The sequence below is a fragment of the Heloderma suspectum genome, chromosome 3 (genome assembly GCF_057233095.1).
Source record: "Heloderma suspectum isolate Gila_16-S chromosome 3, 16-S_ref, whole genome shotgun sequence".
NCBI lineage: Eukaryota > Metazoa > Chordata > Lepidosauria > Squamata > Helodermatidae > Heloderma > Heloderma suspectum.
In genome coordinates, this window is record NC_139460.1 from 222027928 (window position 1) to 222049360 (window position 21433).

Here is a 21433-nt window from a genome sequence, read left to right on the forward strand (position 1 = left end):
TTGACATTGCTAATACGGCCTGGGGCTGAGTGGGTGTGATTTGTGTCTTGTTTTTTTGGACTCTGTGACTATTATAGTATCAGAAGATGAGGGCTTGTGGGCTGTGAGAAGTGAAGTATTTTTGGTTCTCCTACCCACTAAAAAATCTATTATCAGGCACTCTCATAAGTTTCCTAAGTTAAGAAGATTCTCAATTTATTAAAATGCAATTCCTGCAAGAACAATAGCATCTACATGTACCATCTTTCATCCCAAATATTACACTTTACTATTTCCCCAAAGCACCATTTTTATAAATGAATAGTGAGCGAGAGAAAGATACTTACATGCATGCTAAGAGGGTCAACAAGATGTGCGGCAATGCTCATTTCATACTCTGTTAGCTTTACATTTTTCACACCTATTTGCTTCATTAACTTCTCTGCCTATAACGGAAAAAAGCCAGCATTCAGTAACGTTACATCAGTTGTTCTTTTTAGTCAATATGGGGGGGGGGGGGGACAGGACTGTTACTTGTAATGTAAATTTCAGTGAATGGTGAAATAGATTTGTAAATAAAATCTTCAAATTCTCACTTGCTTAACTACAGCTGTCCCTCAGGTTTTTCTTTTTAAATGAAAATGAGGCAAGCTTATTTGATAGTTGTAACAGATTAAGCAAGCAAAGCTAATTCAGGGTCTCTCTTCATGACAAATCAAAGCATATCTCGATTGCATTTTATCCTTTGATGACCGATACTCATGTACTTTTGTTGAAAAGGATCTTACAACATCCCATCTGACAGATTGGGGCAGGAGGGAAGAATCAGCCTTAATGCTGATTTCAACCCTCCCTTTTGCAAACAATATCCAAGAATGAACCTGTGACAAAACACTCAACCACCTTCCGGACAGGAATTAAGATAACAACACATGCACTACAGGGGAAAACCATTTTTCCCCAAAGTACAAAAAGCTATGGTCCGAACACCAGAACAATGTAACATTTCCACATCAGAGGGCAACTGGTGCAGGGCAGACTTAACATTAACTAGCCCTTTAGTTGTGCTAAAGAACAGTTTGGAATTGCATATTCCCTCTCTCCAGCCTCTCTCCCTTGTGGCACATGTATTCCTTCTGCTCCTTTTACCCTGGATCAGCATTTTCTGTCACTGGCATTAACCCCAAATAAAAACTAGGGGGAAGGGGAAGCTCTCTCTAAGACTAGCTTTAGGAACCAAGGGTTAATCCAGAATTCCAAAAGGTAGTTTCTGAACGTCCTTGAGTTCATGTGTTATCTCAGACGAGCACTGTTGTAAGAAATGAAAAATCTTGTTTATATCACAGAACATATGACAAAAACCTACTAAAGATTTTTTTTGCATCCAACACACTAGACACATTTATTTCAACTTTAGCTGGGAAAAAAATGAAGCATGTTTAGAGATGTATTTTGGAGGGACTTCATATACTTTAATGGAAATCAGCACAAACCATTAAAGTCAATTTGCAAGTGAATGGGCAAACAAAAGCAGATAGAAGGCTTTCAACTTTTCAGTGTACAAGTGTACAAGGCTTCTACTGTAGCTTTGTCAGCTAAAGGCAATAGCTTACTCAGATGTGAAAGTGTTTCATCAGACTAGTAAAACAGGTTGTATCTTCAAGGTATACTCTGTCCAATTAGTATTTTGTTAGAGCTGTTAGGTAGAGGCCCACCTATAAACGTGCACTTTATGTGGCCTCTTTTTCCCCCTTTAAATAATAGCAGCTGCTTTGGGAAAGCATTTCAATTTGGGGTACAAATGTGTAAGCATAATTTAGCATTTCTCTTGGATAAGGCTCAACAAGGCAGAGGCATCAATAGTTTTCTAATACAATGATGATGCTGAAAAAAGGGCAACAACTACTTGCGCTATTCACTAAACATGGAGACAAGGTTTAACTTGTCAAGAGCCAGTGTAGTGTAGTGGTGAGAGTGACGGACTGGGAGCCGGGAGATCCGGGTTCTAGTCCCCACTTGGCCATGGAAGCTCACTGGGTGACTTTGGGCCAGTCACAGACTCTCAGCCCAACCCACCTCACAGGGTTGTTGTTGTGAGGATACAATGGTGAGGAGGAGGATAATGTAAGCCGCCTTGAGTTCCTTGCGAGAGGGAGAAAGGCGGGGTATAAATGCAATAAATAAATAAATAAATAAATAAGTTAAACATGGAGACAAGGAGGAAATGCTGCTGTCCCGAAGTGCGCCTTGCAGAGCTGAGCGGCAGAAAACTTTCTCATCCACACTCGGGGGACAGGGATGCTAGCTGACGGCTCCGCAGGGCACAAGACGGGACCCCTCCCCGGGCTTTCCTTAGAAACCTGGTTACTCATCATTGTCTTTTTGGCCCTCCTGGTGCTCCATGGGATCTGGCCATACAATTTCTTTAAGAAGCTGGGAATTCCTGGACCAAGGCCTTTGCCTTTCATCGGGACCTTTCTCGAATACTGGAAAGGGGTTCTGGATTTCGACCAGAGGTGTTATCAGAAGTATGGCAAAATCTGGGGAATTTTTGATGGCCGCCAGCCAGTGATGGCTATTCTGGATCCAACCATCATCAAAGCCATCCTGGTAAAAGAATTCTACACCCATTTCACCAACCGCAGCAACTTTGGTTTGAATGGAGAGCTGGACTCATCCATAACAATTGCTGAGGATGAACAGTGGAAGAGGATTTGCACTGTTCTGTCTCCCGCCTTCACGAGTGGGAGATTGAAGGAGATGCTGCCAATCATCAACCATTATGGGGGAACGCTGGTGAAGAACATTCAAAAGAAAGTGGAAAATGAAGAACCCGTAGACATGAAAGGCATCTTTGGGGCCTATAGTATGGATGTGATAACCAGCACTTCCTTCAGCATCAACGTAGACTCCATAAACAACCCCAATGATCCTTTCGTCATGCACATCAAGAAGTTTCTCAAGTTCAGCTTCTTAAATCCATTGCTACTCCTGCTTGTCATCTTTCCATTCCTCATGCCGTTGCTGGATAAACTAAAATTCACCCTGATGCCTAGCTCCTTCGTAAACTTCTTCACTGATGTTGTCAAGAAAATCAAGAAGGACCGGCAAAAGAATAATCACACAAACTGGGTTGACTTTCTGCAGCTAATGGTAAGACTCCCAAATTTCCAGTGACACCTCTGATGACCCAAATTCATATAAAGCTCTGACTAGGAGATTTTGTCACAGGCCATTATCTTTGTTTTTGCTGTTTATGGAACCACCCGTAGTGCCCTCAGCTTCCTGTCTTACTGCCTGGCCACACACCCAGATGTTCAGCAGAGGCTGCAGGAGGAGATAGATGAGGCACTTCCCAATCAGGCTTCTCCCACCTATGATGCAGTTCTTCAGATGGAGTATCTTGACATGGTGGTGAATGAAACCCTCAGGCTCTACCCTCCAGGAGGACGGCTTGAAAGGATTTGCAAAAAACTTGGAGATTAATGGACTTGACGATCCCAAAGGGAGTCGTGACCATGATCCCTGCTTTTGTCCTGCACCGTGACCCGGAATATTGGCCAGAACCAGAAGAGTTCAGGCCCGAGAGGTTCTGTAAAGAGAACAAGGAAAGCATTGACCCGTACGTCTTCCTGCCTTTCGGAGCAGGTCCCAGGAACTGCACTGGGATGCGCTTTGCTCTCCTGGTCATGAAAGTGGCTGTGGTGGACTTGCTGCAGAAATTTTCCTTCCAAGTCTGCAGAGAGACGCTGATCCCCACGGAACTGGACACCAAGGGCTTCCTGCAACCCAAAAAGCCCATCCAGCTGAAGTTGGTCTCCAGAGCCATTGCTGGTCCTGAGGAATAAAGAAATTGGAAACAGAGGCTGCTGCTGCTTCTCTCCCTCCACACTAGATCATATGGGACTGGCAGCTTGAGTGAACAGAACTGAAGACGGGAACGCTCCTGTGCGCATCCCATAGCACTACTGACTTCAGCAAACACAAGTGAATGGAGGAAGTTGTAGCTTTGATCAGAAGAGCTTCACAGTTATCATCGGTCCTCCTGGATGTGTCTTTAGTTATGACTGCCTGTTGAAAGTTGTTTTTAGGTATATGTTGTTTGTGTATATCGTCTGTGTGCTTTTATGTAAATGGCTTTTAAACTTTGTATATTGTAATGTTTTAACTTTTGTAAACCGCCCAGAGAGCTTTGGCTATGGGGTAGTATAGAAATGTAATAAATAATAATAACAACAACAACAACAACTTAGACATTAGGAAACCCTTCAGACTTAGGGTGAAGCCACTCAGGGTGAAGCCACTCAGGGTAAAACCCACAGATGTTCCCTACTGCACTGGCATGGTTCTCCCCAGCACACATAAATAAACCCCAACGAATCCCATGCATACTTGGAGTTAGGATAAAGCTCTGTCACCAACAACTGTAAACGATACTGCAACTGGCCTAAGTAGTTGTATCAGCTCTTAGGGAACATTGAGAGTCCCATGAGCTTGCTTGCAGGTAATAGTTAAAATTGTCCCCAGGTGCTGAACTGCAACTAATCTGTGCATCTCTGGACTCCAGGGATACCTGGAGTTTGCTTGGGCTGAAGGAGCCAGAGCAGGGATGAATCAGGCAGTATGGTAAATCAGGGCCCACAAAAGAGTAACAGAACAAGCTGCCTACACAACTGGAGGGGTGAGGTATCCTTTTCTTAGTTCCCCAAGTAATAGCAGCAGAGCTCACTAGGAGTGCTTTGAGTATTTTAAAAAATTATTTCACGTTTTCTCCAAAGGAGCTTAAGGCGACGTACAAAGGTCTTCTCTTTCCCCCTTTAGTCTCACAGCAACTTCGTAAAGCAAGCTAGGCTGAGAGATGGTGATTCATCCAACATGATCCAGTGAATTTTGTGGCCAGGTGAGCATCTGAACTCATGGCTTCCTGTTCTATGAGTGCATCACACTGGTACATGTTATCCAGCATCCAAAAGAAGAGGTTGGCCAAAATGATTCATGGTGTCATTGCCCACTCAAATAACCTATACAATTTAAGGCAAGAGCAAACACCATGCCCCTCACATTTGTGGGCCACATCAACGTATGTCCCAATATAACACTGATGGTTAGTCTTGCATGGTGATTGCCCTGAAAAAAACAAGCTAGCTATAAACCATATAGGGTAGATTATACACAACATTTTCTCTGATTGAAGGAGGGAGGCCCTGCATTTTACAACACATTTGAGGCACAGATGCTGAACACAAAGTATCTTAATTCCATTATTTTATTACATGACCTCCAAACAAAGTAGTTTGTTAGTTTCATATGTTTCTGCTTAACAAAGTGTATATGGGACAAAATTATTCCTTTTAGACTGCAACCCTATACATAAGTCCCATTACATTCAACGGAAGTTATTTCTGAATAGACATATATGTACAGTATGCACTGTTACTTTCATATGGCCTAGATATTTGGAATTGTACATATTTTATTACTTGGATGCCTGCCAGTTAATGACAGTGGCAAAAACCTTAGTTAGAATACATACTTGTACAGTTTGCTTTCCAATTCTGGACTTCATAGTTCACAATCAAATAATTAGCTTTTCTGTTCCCAAATGACAATTTGAATAAGTTTGATTCTTAAGAAATATTTTATTGTACTCCACCTGTTTTTGAGCTTCTATTTTTTGCTTCCTTGTGGGATCAATTGCATCTACCATCCATTTAATGGTAAAATAGGTCACGGCACCAAATATTGTCAACCGGAAAATTAAACCGACAACTTCATTTCGACTCAGAGGACGGGAAAAGGCTTCGGCATGTACCATTTTGTCTGTTTCACCTACACCAAAGAAAGGTGGGAGAAAGGTAACTATACGTGAGTTTGCATGTCATGCTAAGCCACCCTGAAGATAAGCCACGGCGGGTTGTTTTTCCAGTTGATAACCCATGTTACTCGCGACAGACGATTGGGCGCACTGTGGCTTACCATGCATTGTTTCCCCCACAATCCTTCCACCTGCTCCTGGCATGTATCCCAGGCGCTTTTGCGGCAGAACTCCTCATTTCCTTGCTTCCTACATCACCGCTCTTTGCGCAACTGGTCTGCCGGGGTTGCTGGCTCCCAAGGGAAAATCCCCCCTCTTGCATCAGATCACCAAAGGGATCTAATTTTCTGATTCTTTATGAACACAGTAACACTCAGGGTGTCTCTGCATCAAGCAAAAAACCCGCAAAAATCCACATCCTTTCCAGAGCTTCCTGCTTTCGGTTTCTTTGAGGGATTAGGAAGGGCTCCCTTACATGGCAGACACATGGTTTGAACTGAGGGAATGCCTCCCTCCCTGGCATGTGTGCAAAGGAGCGGGGGGGGGGGGTCTTGTTTTCGTAGCTTAACTTCTGTTGTACTGTTTTCTCGCAGCCCGCAGGAAACCTCTGACTTACTTTTGAGTAGACATAAAATGTAAGATTGTGCCATAAGTACGCAACCCTCAGCGCACTTACATGGGAGTAAGCCCCACTGAACTCAATGGGACTTACTTCTAAGCAGACATTAAGATCACCCAGTAAGTCTACAACCCTCGGCACACTTACTTGGGAGTAAGCCCCACTGAACTTAATGGCATGGTCTGAATCAACTGGTAATGATATGAATCAACATGATAATGAATCATGGTCTGAGGATGTTGCTTCTGAGTTTGGTGGGATGGGGGATCAGATGTGTCTCCCTTCATTGCAGGGAGGCATTTTACCCTCTTCTCCGTCCAACTGAGAAATGTGCTTAAGCATTTACATGGCAGACACCTGGGAATTGAGGAAAGTACTTCCTCAGCAAGACTTGAGTGGAGGCAGGAGTTGCAACTGGCGGGCGATTCTTGCCCTTCCGCCTGTCAAATCTTCTCCTGCATGCCCCGCAGCCCATCCTCAATGCCTTCTTTCCTGACCGCGCCCCCAACAATTAAAAACAAACACCCACAGCAGGCAGACACAGCGGTTTCTTCTGCTATTGAAGAATTTCACGGGGAGGTCATGGCGCTCCTGTTTCATGGGCTAGAAAAAATACCCATGTTTTTCATTGGGGGAAAACACAGGATAAGCTGGGGGAAATTGCAGGAGACACCCTGGAGGGTAATGGCATCATCCTAAGAGCCCACAAGCTTCCATGACACAGCCAACTCAATAGCAGGATAAAAGCTCTGTGTGATGAATCCCTCAAACACCATCTGAATAGGCTCTGTCATGCAACAAGGTGGCTTTCTTCCACAGCTTTTGCAAATGCCTCACCTCAGCCCTTCCTGCTCATGCATAACCTCGTGCCAGCAGCCAAACCCCATACATGGACCCAGCCCTATAACACTTTTGGGACCTATGATGTTGGCCCTAAAATGGCTCCTGGAGATACAGAAACGAAGAAAACATGACATTCCTGTATGATAAAAAAAATGCTATGCCACTAATGAGACAGAGACAGAACAAGGAATTCATATGACTTGAATCTTCAGCCCAGTCTCTCATGAGTAAAAGGTAAAGGGGCACTGGCAAAATGAAGACCAGGAGAAACACAGAAGGGAATGAGGCTGGAAAGGCACTTATAGTGGGGCTGCTCCCACTTTCCCCAACTACTTCTGTACTGCCTGTGCCCTGACTAATGCTTACCTTTAAAAGCCATTGATGGCTTCATGCCCAAGGCCAACCTAGGACATATAGCAATAGGAGTGATTCGAGGTCAAATGGAATATTTATCTTGTGGATATAAAGCCTTCATTTCTTACACATATTCATTGATTAGAATAATTCATGTACTGACAATATACTTTTTACCCTGCTCTGTAGTTCTTCCTCTGCCCAACTGACCAAGATAATAACCATGCATTCTGAACTAGTAGAAAACAGTTAGGGTAAAATCCTATGCAAGTTTAGACTGAAAAAAGTCCTACAACTTCCAGCATTCCCCTGGCAACCATGCTGGCTGGGGAACGCTGGGTGTTGTAGGTCTTTTTTTTGTCTAAACTTACATAGGATTGCACCCTTAAGAGCCTAAAACCCAATGCCCAAACACAGTTCCTAATTTTAATTCAAACTGAGACTCTGCATGAGCTAAACACAAAAGTTTTATCTTTGCCTAGGAACATGCGTCATTTCCTCCTTTCAACTGTTGCTTAATTTACATAAGCAGAACTTCTAATACTAAAAATAACTATGTCAGCGGAATTATTTTCTTTTTTTTAAGAGCATCAAAGGCCACACCAAGGATATTGGGGAGGACAGAAGGAAGTCTGGGGAGCAATTCAGGCTTTAAAAAAACCCAGTCAATATTTACTGAGTAACTTAATAATGACAAAGTGACACAATTTTACACTCTCAGCTCTCACTGAAGTGTAAAAAAAAGAATGCAGAGAATAACGTACATAGTCAGATTAGCTGAATCAACTGTACATATAACTTAACATTTTAAACCAGTATGTAATTGACTTGAAATATATAAAATTTTAGTCAGTCTGCTAGTCATCTTTTTTTTTCTACCTAATGGCACAATCCTATGCATCTTTAGGCAGAAAAAAGTTCTACAGCTCCCAGCATCCCTCCAGTCAGCCACGCTGTAGGAATTGTAGGACTTTTTCCTGCCTATACGTGCATAGAATTGTGCCCTAATGGGATTAAAAATACAAGCAGTTTATCAACTTTGTGGCTGGCAGACCATAAGGAGTATCCCAGTGTTTACTGCTTATCTGCCAAGTTGGGGAGAGATCATCAAACACCCTACAAGCTACATGACATAGCTGGCAGGACACATATAGCAATAGATTTGCTTGAGAGGAAAACTCCTACATGTCTGCTTTGTCACTCCCAGGCCATACACAAAATCCCACCTATAAGTTGTGGCCTACCAGATGCACATTATTCTTGAGCCTGCTTGGGGTGCAAAAATTAGGTTCATTGAGCAACAGGCAGGCCTCGCATATCATCACCACTGTCCTACAACATTGACAGGCCCGATATGTAAGATTTTCCAAGTTTCCACTTAAAAATGTGATTTGAAAAAGCAAGGACCAAACTATGATTAACCTGTGGCAGTTGCTTCAAAAATATGTGGTGATGGCTCTGACTTCATAGAGAGTCGGCCATCTGTAGACACAACATTTAAGCAACCACTTGGAAATCCAGAAAAGCCAGGAGAGGTGTAAGGGTGGTTTACAACAGGGGTGCTGAACCAGTCCCAGCCCAAGGGCTGAATTCAATTTCAGAGAAGTTCTCAGGGGCCGCATTCCAGTGGAGGGCAGTGCAGAAGGAAAAAGGCAGGCCAAAGGTAAAAGGGGCAGGACCAAATACAAAAAATACCAGCATATTTTAGCTTAGTGCTCTTAATGACAGTAAGCAAGCCTTAGGAGAGGCATTTCAAACTTTTAGAACAGGGAAAAAACTGCACAAATCCCAGGAAATTATCAAATGATTTGTGGTTGAGGGAAAGGTGGTGAGGTGGTCAGGGGAACTTCAAAGGGCCGGACTGGGCCTCCGGCCTGAGGTTTTCATTCCTGGTTTACAGCGTTGCCAGAGACTATAGAAGATTACTTGTTCACATGGTGAGATCTGCCTCATAGTCAATTTTGAACAGCTGCAAGGGCTTGGGTCCATCCACAGAAATGGAACTCTCCTTCCATCAATGGAAGCTTCTTCGTATACAGAGTGAAAATCTGGAATCCAAGCCAATGCAGTTAGCAGTCTAACTGTACAGACATGACAAAAATGTTGCAGTAGCATACAATCTCTTCCTTGCAAAAGCATCTTTATATTCTTGAATGCAGACTTTATTCACATAAAGAAATTGGTGGTCAGATATTTAGGTCTCTTCTAATAAGTACTGAACAATTCATTTAAACAAGAGAGCTAGCTACAGATGTGTGTAATCACCTTGTAAAGACCACTTGAAGAAACAAACACACAAGATTATTTTCAGATCTGTAGACCTCTTATCAGACTTACAGATAAATGTTTAAAAATGACAACTCATTTATCTACCTGTCCACACATACCTGAACATCACAGGATAACTTTAAGTACTGGTGCCTAAGTTTGCTTGTTTTCTTCTTCCCCCTTTCTTTTTTCCATTAGTGTTATGCCTTTTAGATTGTAGGGTCCATCTTGTTTTATTGATCTAATGTAAGTTGCTCTGGAAGCCTTTTCACTGAAGATTGGGGGTAAAAATACTTTAAGGGCGCAATCCTATGGCTACTAGTCAGCGGCTAGATGGCCATAGGATAGGTTGGTTCCCTGAGAACCAACCTCCATCCCCTCCTGTGCTTCTTTGTAGGCATCACAAATAGGCCCTGCGCTCATAAGAGCAGCGCGGAGCAGCGAAAACGGGGCGTACCTAGGGGAGGGTGGAAGTGCCTTTCCGACGCTTCCTATGCTTCATCCGGCATCTGCCCCCCCTGCTCCGACTTCGGCTGTCTGGCTGCAAAAGCAGAGTGGCTGAAGTGTGGAGGGGAAGTTCCCCTCCGTGCTGCTCCTACCCTGCATTGGATAGGCGGTTGCCTCTGAGTTCGGAGGCAGACGCCTATCCCAATAGGTTGTTGTTGTTTATTCGTTCAGTCGCTTCCAACTCTTCGTGACTTCATGGACCAGCCCATGCCAGAGCTTCCTGTTGGCCGTCACCACCCCCAGCTTGCACCCTAAATAAATGATGCTGTGGACTGGATTCATGGAATGAGGCAAGCCACCCACACCACAAAATAAAATAGGTACTGTACATTTCATACCCAGTAACAGTGCACATCAGTAGCTACTACATATAGAGCAAACTCTCAAGAGTGATATGGTACTTTGGCTCAAAGCCTGACAGATAGGATACAGTCCCCACAACTTTTACAGTAGGTTGTCAGGCTTAGTGCAACAGCACAACTACTTCCCTCTACTGACTTCATCACCTATATTCAACATGTGGCTACCTATACCTGAATGTAGATGAAAGGTGAGAGAGCATAGGTATATCAGCACAGGCTTTATGTTCTGGTGCTTAAAGGCTAACATACGTTACAGGGTTGTTCTGAGACAATGCCAGTGAACATCCCAAGTATATAAATGCTAAATATTATTACATAACTAAGTTAACTGCGGGTTGAATCCAATGTTAGTCCTATGTAGAGTAGACCTATTGAAATTAAAGGAACTGAAGTTAACTAACTTAAGACCCATTCATTTCTAAAGGTCTACTCTAAGAGGGCCTAACATTAGAGTCAACCCGGTATTATGTATACCAGGTTATATGGAGGGATATAGGGGAGAGATTAGAGAAGTCAGCCTCGGGACGAATGGGGTGACCTTGGGCCAGCAGTAGGAATGAGGCTCGCCTTAAAAAAAAAAAAAAAACCCTTCAAGAAGGCGCGGCTGGCGAACGTAGCAAGACGGACGGGACATCAGGAGGAAAAGGAGACTCACCTTCCTCACCCAAAGTCACCCAAGCTTGGAGGCCGCTCTAGAGGGCTGCGCGTGGAGGCGGAAAGGAGATATGGAGGGCCACCTCGCACGTCCACAAAGCACCCCCCCAATTCCGCCCCGCGGGAGCCTCGGCAAGGAACGCGAATGTGAAAGCGAAAGAGGCCGGCGCCGGGCTGCCGCGCGGTGACCTTTCCGGGCCCCTTTCCTCTTCCTGCGCTGCCTGCTCTGCGCCGGGGAAAAGGAAGGGACCGAGGGACGGGGCGTGAGCGGCGAGCGCCAAAGGGGCCGGGCGACAGCGCGCGGGACGCTCGCCCAGAGTCGGCAACGACGCTGAAAGCAGCGGCCGCCCTCGGCAGGCCTCGCCTCCTCCTCCGCCGATGCCAGGGCCGACGGCGATTTCCCTCCCCGTTGCCCTCGAGCCCCATCACAAAGGTTCCGCTTGAGACGGAAGGGGGAGGAATTGCGGCGGTAGCGCCCGCGTCGGCGGCTCCGTGGCTGGGGGCTTTCTTGCTCTGACTTGTGCGGGGATTCTGCGGCGGAAAGCGGGAGCGCGGGCTGGCTGACGCGGCCCAGTCTCAAGCCCGCTTCCTCAGAAACGAGCCTCATGGGCCTGGCTTCTTGTGAGCGGTGCCCCGACTTTGGAATGCCCTTCTGAGGGAGATACCACCGGCGCCGACTTCCCTTTCTTCCCCGCGCCAAATTAAAACGCTCTTTTTTGCCGCGGTGTTTCGTAATTTTAACATGGCAACCCAGTCCATGTTTACTCAGAAGTAAATCCCACTGTGTGCAATGGATCTTACTCCCAGGAAAGTCGGCATAAGATTGTAGATTAAGTGTTCCTTTTAGTTGATCTTTTTGTTTGCCTCTTATTTTGTAATTTTGTTAGTATATGTATTTGTTTCTTTATAACGTTATGTAAACTGCCCTGGGATCTCTTGTGGATGAAGGTTGGTTTCTAAATTATGTAAAGAAATTAAATGCGTGTGTGTGTATTACAGCTATGCAGACGGATTGCATGAATCACAGTGTTCGGTAGAACTCAAATTATCTCCTCAGAGTAACCGTAAGAGCAGGCATTGCTGAACTCTGTGGGATGTCCGAGTAAATATGCTGTGCAACACACTGACGGGAAAGTTTCCATTTCCCCCATAGCAGGTTCCTGTGCATTTATTTATTTTATTGCATTTTTTATCCCACATTTCTTCCAAGAAGCTCAAGGCAATGCACATGGCCCCCCTGCTTCACATATTTTATCTTCACAACAACTGTGTGAGGTAAGTTAGGCTAAGAAACAGTGTCTGGTCCAAGATGACTCAAGGAGCAATGCTATAAACGTTTAGACAGAAAAAAAAGTCCTACAACTCCCAGCATCCCTCAGCCAGCCATGCTGGGAATTGTAGGCCTTCTTTCTGTCTAAACATGCACAGGATTGTGTCCTCAGTGAGTTTCATGACTGAATGAGGATTTGGACACACGCTTTCCCAATCCTAGTTAGCCTAACCATGATGCTACGCTCTCTTTAACAGTTGTGTGACTATCAGAAATTAAGCAGGTGAAGCTTTCACCTTCACCATCACTCCATGAAAGGCACAGTATCCTTAACTGGGGTGGCAGGTGACAACCCTATTTATTAAGTCTTTTGCTAAATATGCAAGTAGTTAATGGAAACCTTTCTTTTAGTGTTTGGTGGGTCAGATTTTAAAATAGAAGGGAGTGCGGAGGACTTCTGGTATTTTAGTTCATTTCAATATCTTCTTTATATAGGGTTGTATCCAATGGTGTTCTTTTGCCAGCTGAAGGGATACCACTGGTGGATCGCATTTCCTGCAGCCCCCTGTACATATTCAAAATCTGATCCAGGGGTTCTGGGGACTCTCCAAAGCAGACTTGAGAGGCATGCTGGGTGACTTGTCCAGAGCTACCCAGTGAGTCAGTGTCTGCAATAGGTTTAACTCCAAATTTCCCAGGGCCAATGCCAAAGACTCTGGCAACTGGCCTCTAGAAGTAAATAATTTGCCCCTTTAAAGCTCCAATGGTTTCACATCTGACTGTGTCTATGCTACAAAGGTGTCACTGAAGGCAAGGGCTGTGTATGATTGCCAGAAGCTCCCTACTTTACGGACTGTTTCTTTTCAAAACACCACAGTTCCATGGAATGTACTGGATGTACTTAATTATATACCATATCTTACAGGTATGGAGCCTCAACATGTAACTATTTTTTTCATATGGGCCTGTTACAGTGTGGGCAAGAAGGGACTAATATTGCTAAGTTGTGTTTGAAATCTTTGGAATACGTTATTGTGTAGGGCCCAATACCTGAATGAAGTTACGAAGATTAAATACTTGATTTAGGGCACAATCCTATTCAGATAGACGGTCGCCTCCGACTTCCTCTGAAGTTGGAGGCGACCGCCTATCCAATGCAGGGTGACTGAAGTGTGGAGGAGGGGATTCCTTCTGTGCTCTGGCTGCCCTGCAGTTTGTCTTAGATGCCTGATTTTGGGCATAGGAGCATGGCTTCGGGGAGGGTGCGGGAATGGGGCTGGAGACTGCATAGGAAGCTGTCTAAAACAGCTTCTGTGGTCCCCGCCCCCGGGAACGCCCCCTTTTTGCCCAGTCTGTGCTCCATGTTATAAGTATGGACAGGCACCGAGGGGCAGCCACTGCGGTTCTCTCCACCCCTGCTAGGAGTGGGAGGGGGCAGAGAGTGTGGTTTCCCAGCCACGAGCTTGTAGTGCTGTCTGCGAGCTCGGAGCTGGGAAACCAAACATCCTATCTCCCCCAGACACTGTCTAGGGGACATAGGATTGCTCTCTTAGACATTTTCCTACTTTTCTCCACAACCATGAGGGATAAAAGCAAAGAAAGAAATAACAGAACAGATGTTCAGGAGATCATGTGAGAAGTTGACAATTTGTGCTGCATATTTAGACTGCACAATACGTATCATCATGTGCATGTGTTAAGTGCTTTTCTGTGGCTGTCAAGGGATATTTATCTTTGTAGCTGTTAGTTGTAGGGGTAACTAAAATCTAGCTGGAGTAATTGTAGCCTACCTAAAATATAGCACAGGGAAAGATGGCAACCATCCATCAGAATAAAATATACACAAAAATATTTTCATTCTACTTGTGTGTTTCCAGTTCTCAGGGTCCTCCACTGTCATAAGCAACTTTCAGTGTAGATTGAATAACCTAGGCCTTATGTCCTAATGTTAGAGTCCTGAGTTGTCATGAGCAAATTGGATGAGGCGGGATATATATTTATAAATAAATGTAATAGTGGCAGGGCTGCTACATCATAAAGATTTAAGGGTTTTATTGCCCATAAGTAGTTCACAATACAGATTAATACAAAATAATTATTCAGATATTTCTTGCCTTACCTAAAGAATCCATGCCTTTATAAGTGGCAGAATCACTTGCTGTCTAATAGTTGATGAACTTGAAAATGCTAACTAGTGAATCCCTTCTTCGTTTTTCAGCCCATCATCCTATCCCTCTTTATTTGCACATTTAATTATTAAATGGTCACATTATATAATACATAATCAACTTCAATACATTTACATAATGCAACAGGTTAAAAAAAACCAGCAAGGCCAAATGATATAATGGATGTGTGATCCGTACATGCATAATACAATGGTTTTGTGACTAGCGCAAGCATAATAATACAGCAGACATGAGAGCAGCACACAGACATAAAGGCTGGGTTTTATTTCTAACATCTTTAAAGCTTGACTACCAAACTAGTCTACTGCAGAAAAATGCTGAGTCTGCTAGCCTTTAATCTGTCAGCCTTTAATCTGTAGTTTATTTATTATTTTATTTTATTTATTTTATTTATTTCATTTCTATACTGCCCAATAGCTGAAGCTCTCTGGGCGGTTCACAAAAATTAAAACCAAACAACACACAATAAAACAATTTAAAATATATAGAACATTAAAACCACAATATAACAATACAACCACAATAAAACCTAGCAGCAGTGCAGGAGTTTAAAATACAGATTTAAAACAGCAAAGATAAAAATTTAGAAAGCTAAAATGCTAAAATGCCTGGGAAAATAAAAAGGTCTTCACCTGACGCCGAAAGGAATACAATGTAGGCGCCAGGCGAACCTCACTAGGGAGCTCATTCCAGAGCCGGGGTGCCACAACAGAAAAAGCCCTCCTTCTAGTAGCCACCCGCCTCACTTCCTTTGGCAGGAGCTCACAGAGAAGGGCCGCTGATGATGATCTTAAGGTCCGGGCAGGCACATATGGGAGGAGGCGATCCTTCAGGTAACCTGGCCCCAAGCCATTAAGGGCTTTGAATGTTAACACCAGCACTTTGAATCGGGCCCGGAAATGGACTGGCAACCAGTGCAGGTGGAAAAGTACTGGCATAATATGAGCTCGCAGGTCAGTCCCTGTTAATAATCTTGCTGCCCTATTTTGGACCAGCTGAAGTTTCCGGACCGTTTTTAAAGGCAGCCCCACGTATAACGCATTGCAGTAATCCAGACGAGAAGTTATCAGAGCATGGATAACTGTAGCTAGGCTATCTCTGTCCAGATAAGGGCGTAGTTGGTATACCAGCCTAAGCTGATAAAAAGTGCTCCATGCCACTGAGTTCACCTGTGCCTCAAGTGACAGTTCTGGATCCAAGAGCTCCCCCAAACTACGAACCTGATCCTTTAGGGGGAGTGCAACCCCCTCCAGAACAGGTTGAATATCACCTAGCCAGGCAGACGAACCACCCACTAACAGTACCTCCGTCTTGTCTGGATTGAGTTTCAGTTTATTAGCCCTCATCCAGTCCATTACCGTCCCCAGGCACTGATTCAGAACAGCCACTGCCTCACCTGGTTTTGATGTAAAAGAGAGGTAGAGCTGGGTGTCATCTGCATATTGATGACACCTCAGCCCACACCTCCGGATAACCTCCCCCAGCGGTTTCATGTACATGTCAAACAGCATGGGGGATAAAATAGAGCCCTGTGGAACCCCATGGCACAATTGCCATGGCACAGAGCAATAATCCCCCAGCACCACCTTCTGGAATCGGCCATCCAAGTAGGAGCAGAACCACTGTAGTGCAGGGCCTCCAACTCCTAACCCAGACAACCTATCCAGAAGGATACCACGGTCGATGGTATCGAAAGCCGCTGAGAGGTCCAGGAGAATCAACAGGGTCGCACTCCCCCTGTCCCTCTCCCGGCAGAGCTCATCCCACAGGGCGACCAAGGCAGTTTCCGTTCCAAAACCAGGCCTGAAGCCCGATTGAAATGGATCTAGATAATCCGTTTCATTCAACAGTGCCTGGAGCTGTCCTAAAACCACCCGCTCAAGCACCTTGCCCAGGAAGGGGATGTTGGCCACTGGCCTATAATTGTTAACATCCTCTGGGTCCAGGTTAGGCTTTTTCAGGAGTGGTCTAATTACTGCCTCTTTTAAAGCGGCAGGCACCACTCCCTCTCTCAAGGAGGAATTTACAACCTCCTGGACCCAGCCGGACAACCCCTCCTTGTTTGATTTAATAAGCCATGAAGGGCAAGGGTCAAGCACACAAGTGGTCGATCGGACTTGGCCAAGCACCTTGTCCGCATCCTCAGGCCTCAGTAACTGAAACTCATCCAATAAAACTGGACCAGACGGTGCTCTGAACGCCTCTACCAATGGAACTGCATTAATGGTGGTGTCCAATTCATGATGAATCTGAGCGACTTTATCCTCTAAAGTGCCGTGCAAACTTGTCACAGCGTGCTACCGAGGGTTCCACCGTCTCTCTCCCTGGCCCAGAATGTAACAGTCCGCGAACCACTCGGAAAAGCTCCGCTGGACGACACTGAGAAGATGCAATGCTGGTGGAAAAGAACTGTCTCTTTGCCACCCTCACCGCCACAGAGTAGGCTCGATAGTGGGCTCTTACCTGTGTTCGGTCAGACTCAGCACGAGTTTTCCTCCACCTGCGTTCTAGCCGTCTCCCCTCGTGCTTCATTGCCCTCAGCTCAGGTGTATACCAAGGAGCTGGCCAGGCTCTGCTCAGAGGGAGAGGGCGTTTGGGCGCGATCGTGTCAACCGCCCAAGTCATCTCTGCATTCCACAGAGCGACCTGGCCTTCGACAGGAGCACCAGCCATACCAGCAGGAAAATCCCCCAGAGCCCTCTGGAATCCATCGGAATCCATTAATCTCCGGGGGCGGACCATTTTAATAGGTCCCCCACCCTTGCAGAGGGGAAAGGCCACCAGGAGTCTAAACCTCAGCAGGAAGTGATCTGACCATGACAAAGGGACAGATGTTACTTCCTCCACTTTCAGATCACCATCCTCCTGCCCAGTCGAGAAAACCAGATCAACAGACTAAATGAAGTTTAGTTTACAGACTAAAATGAAGCTGGATGGTGGGAGATTCAGGTCAGAGAAAAGGAAGTACTTCTCCAGACAGTACATACTTAAACTATGGAATTTGCTACAACAAGAAGTAGTGATGGCTATTGACTTGGGTGGCTTTAAAAGGGCATTAAGCAAATTCATGGAGAATGAAGCTGTCAATGGCTACTAGTCATGATGGCAATATGCTACCTCCAGTATCAGAGGCAGTTTGCCTCTGTATGCCAGATGCTTGTGGGTTTCCCATAGGAATCTTGTTGGCCAATGTGGGAACAGAATGCTGGACTAGATGTACCTTCCATCTGATCCTGCAGGACTCTTCTTATATTCTATTTTTTTCCGAAAATATATACGTTGCTTAAATGTATGTGTTTCAGGGCTGGCTCACAAGTACAGAAACAAAATACAAGGCAAAAATGACCCACAACCAACAGTACAAATTACAAAGCAAGTAAAAGCAACATAAAATTAAACAATGACACTTTAACATCATCATCATCTGCAGAGCTCCCCTGGCACTTTGGTCCATACAGTTCAAATTGTTTTTCTTTAAACAGGAGAAAAAAATTCTTGCACACAAAATGATTATTGGGTCAGAGGTGCTTATTAACTTCCTCCATGACCATCATGCTTGTGGTACGGGATGAGTTTACACCTTCCTTTACCTTTCCTCCTGTGTCTCTTGCTATTTTCCATGAAACAAGGGGCTGTGTGACCAGGTATGTCTTTTTTCTATTTAGTATTGTCAGACAGAGTTTGCACAAGACAGAATTATGGTAGCCAGAGGTACTGCTGGAAACTTCCTTAATAGTCAGTGGCAAAGTTGCCAGGCACATTCTTATTAAGAAAACCACAGGTAAATGGTCCAAGAAGACGAGATGGTTGGAGAGGGAGGGGGCATGCTAGTTGTGAGTGGGAAATAGTAGAAGCAGTTTTTGGAGTAAGAAACAGAAAGAGGCAGAGAGCTGAGTTTTGGAGGCTTCTGTAAGTTAACTGAATCAGGTGCCTCTTTCTGGGGATCTGATACGGGGCAGTGGGTTTGGTTGTCTGTTAAAGTGTTAAGCTATGCTGTCAACAAATGTTCAACCTATATATTTTAAATAAACTGAACTATTACAAACACCATAAGCCTCCAGTAACCTCCTTTTAAAGGAAACCATACCTGAGTCAGCGCTGCGCTGTTGGACGTTCTCACTATTCAGAAAAGTGGTAAGATTATTGCAATATCAATGAAAGATTTTTTTTTTACGTTGCCCTTTGCACAGTGTCATATACTCCTAACTTGCAACTGTGGATAGTGGAAATGTATGTTGACATTTGGTGTCTTTTCCCCCAATAGAGTGGTAAAGAAGAGAACCTTCAAGCAATTTGATCTAGTTTCAATGCGTTTTTGCTGTGTGAGAATATGTTTCTAGAAGATTACTTTATTTATTTACTATGTATGAATATATGTTAGATACCAGGATTGTATTAATAATTCAGATTATATTGTTAGTTTATATTTATAATGTATTGAACTTGGGATATGCAATTTGTTTTTTTATTGCTGTTTGGAAAAATAAAATTAAACAAGTTGTTTGCACAAATGGTCTAATCGGCGTGTATTTGTGGAATTATGGTGCTTCAGGATCATTTCATATGGCTTTATTTCTTTATCCTTGGTGAATATTTTTTATAACTATGTATGTAAAATATAGGTGGTAATCATCTATGACTTCATCACTATCACTAATCTAGTATGAAAAAAAGCTGTATCCAGGTGGATGCTCTAATTCTTCCCATATTCCTATGGATGGGTGGGTGTGTATTTTCCCTCCTAGTTTAGTTCAGAATCAAGCACAAGTCTTATAGATTTGAACTCATAGATCAACTCTTACAAATCATGTCTTAAAGATCAACTACACAGACATGCCCTGTAATATGCTGGAGAATAGACTAATTATTAGTTTTCCAAATATTTCATTGGGAGATAACATTCGAATATCTCTTGATTCTGTTTGATTGGCCTAAGTTGCTGTTATGCAAGTAGCGGCTTATGTCAGTAAAGAGGAAGCAGAATTCCATGCTGAGCAAGTTGAGACTTCCTTGCTCCTCTGGAAACTCCAGTCCCTGTACCTAATGCAGGATAGTGCAGAACTCTGTGGCTTCTATGACCCAGAAAGGCCCAGAAGAAGAAAACCTGACCTTCTGTAGCCCCACACTAGAGTGGTGTAATAGCTCTTGTGCTGCATAGCTGTGCAACGATGGGGCTGAAACAAGCATGCCAAAGGTAATTTGTATGTCTTGGCTGAATTGTTGTGCTAGCATGAAGGGACAAACCCTCCTCTACTGTCAGCACCAGAACCTTAATGCAGAATTCCTGGACACTTTCTGAAGTTATCCTCATTTTGGAATTTATAAATTGAAGAGCACAAGGGATACACAAAGCACTCTGCATGATGGTAAGCTTGTTAATTTTTTTACAGAAACTCTTAACTTTGAAATGACTTTTTAAAAACTTGTGCATTTATCTTAATGTATTTGTGTGTTTTCCCCCTGAGCTGTCACTGAGAAATATAAGCTTACTGATACGTTTAAAAGACCTTTGGAGATGTGGTAATGTATGGTTATATTGGAATATTTCTTGCAGTCTCTGCTAACTTTATAACATATAAAATTTTATTACAACTTTTAATTGAAAGACATAGGAAGGTAGTCACCCATGATCCTTCAATGTGACCTCTGCAGATGTCCATCTGCATTGCTTTGGGGTGAAGTAATGACCACAGTTCTGGGATATATCAGTCATGAAGCAATGATGTGTGGTTTGAAATGTTAATTCTCCAGTCCCATAAAGTAGATTGATAGATGAGGCATAAAATGGTTCCAGATGCTGTGTTGTTCTTACTGTTCAGCTGTGCTCGCTTTCTCTTATCTCTATAACCTGGAGCTATGTGACTAAGTAGGCCACCTGCAACTTCCGATTTACCTGCATGTGGAAGAATGCCCTTGAATTTTTTTGGGAAATGGTATGTTGCCATTTCACTTTATTTCTGAATGGTTGAAAAACCGTTACAAACTGTTGCAAGCAGGTTACCTGGCTAGTGATGGCTTGGGAAATGTATGGATAAAGTCATATTTAGTAATAGTGTATTCATTCTCCATGTGCTTGAATCTTATGTAGCCAAAAAAAGTACCATCTATGCACAAGAGGGAAGCATCAGCAAGCTTAGGGAATCCCAAGGTTTGCAGAACAAAACACCCAAAGAAAGCTGCCGCCCCCTCCCCCGCTGCCAGAAAAAGCAACCCAGTTAGGACTGAGCATGCTCAGGGGCCATGGTATGCTGATGGTCTGTTGGGCGGGGGGGTGGGGGGGATGGAAAACTGCGGGCGGGGATGGAGTTTCTTGGAAGAGGGCATTGCTGGCTGGAGCCCTGAACAGGAGCATTCCACACTGCAATATTTTGTTGCAGGTCCCAATTCTTAAAGCTATAGGACCAGTTTGCACAACACGGCAGCCTTAAAGAACCCATAGGCTGCCGTACACCAGTGGAAGTGAGTGGATGCGCTGCATGCAGTGTGCCTGCCATTTCCATATTTCCTTAGGATTCCACCATCAGCTCCATCGTAGGTTGTTTAGCATGCTGTCTGAACCCAGAGCGCTGGGTT

The 21433-nt window shown here is 44.2% G+C and overlaps 1 protein-coding gene and 1 pseudogene across 2 annotated transcripts in view; one reads left to right on the forward strand and one right to left on the reverse strand.

Moving 5' to 3' along the window:
- ATAD1 (ATPase family AAA domain containing 1) overlaps positions 1–11775 on the reverse strand; it is a 34366-nt gene extending 22591 nt beyond the window's left edge. Inside the window, exons 1-4 of one of the 2 annotated variants that reach the window (XM_084845741.1) lie at positions 11403–11775; positions 9537–9658; positions 5633–5808; positions 327–425 (exon numbers count right to left, since the gene is read on the reverse strand). In XM_084845741.1, the coding sequence (XP_084701867.1) occupies positions 327–425; positions 5633–5794 (261 nt within the window). In that variant the 5' untranslated portion in view covers positions 5795–5808; positions 9537–9658; positions 11403–11775. The remainder of the gene's footprint in view (positions 1–326; positions 426–5632; positions 5809–9536; positions 9659–11402) is intronic. The other variant, XM_084845740.1, reaches the window with a different exon arrangement.
- On the forward strand, positions 2278–3884 carry LOC146350787 (cytochrome P450 3A29 pseudogene; annotated as a pseudogene).
- Positions 11776–21433: the final 9658 nt, after the last annotated feature.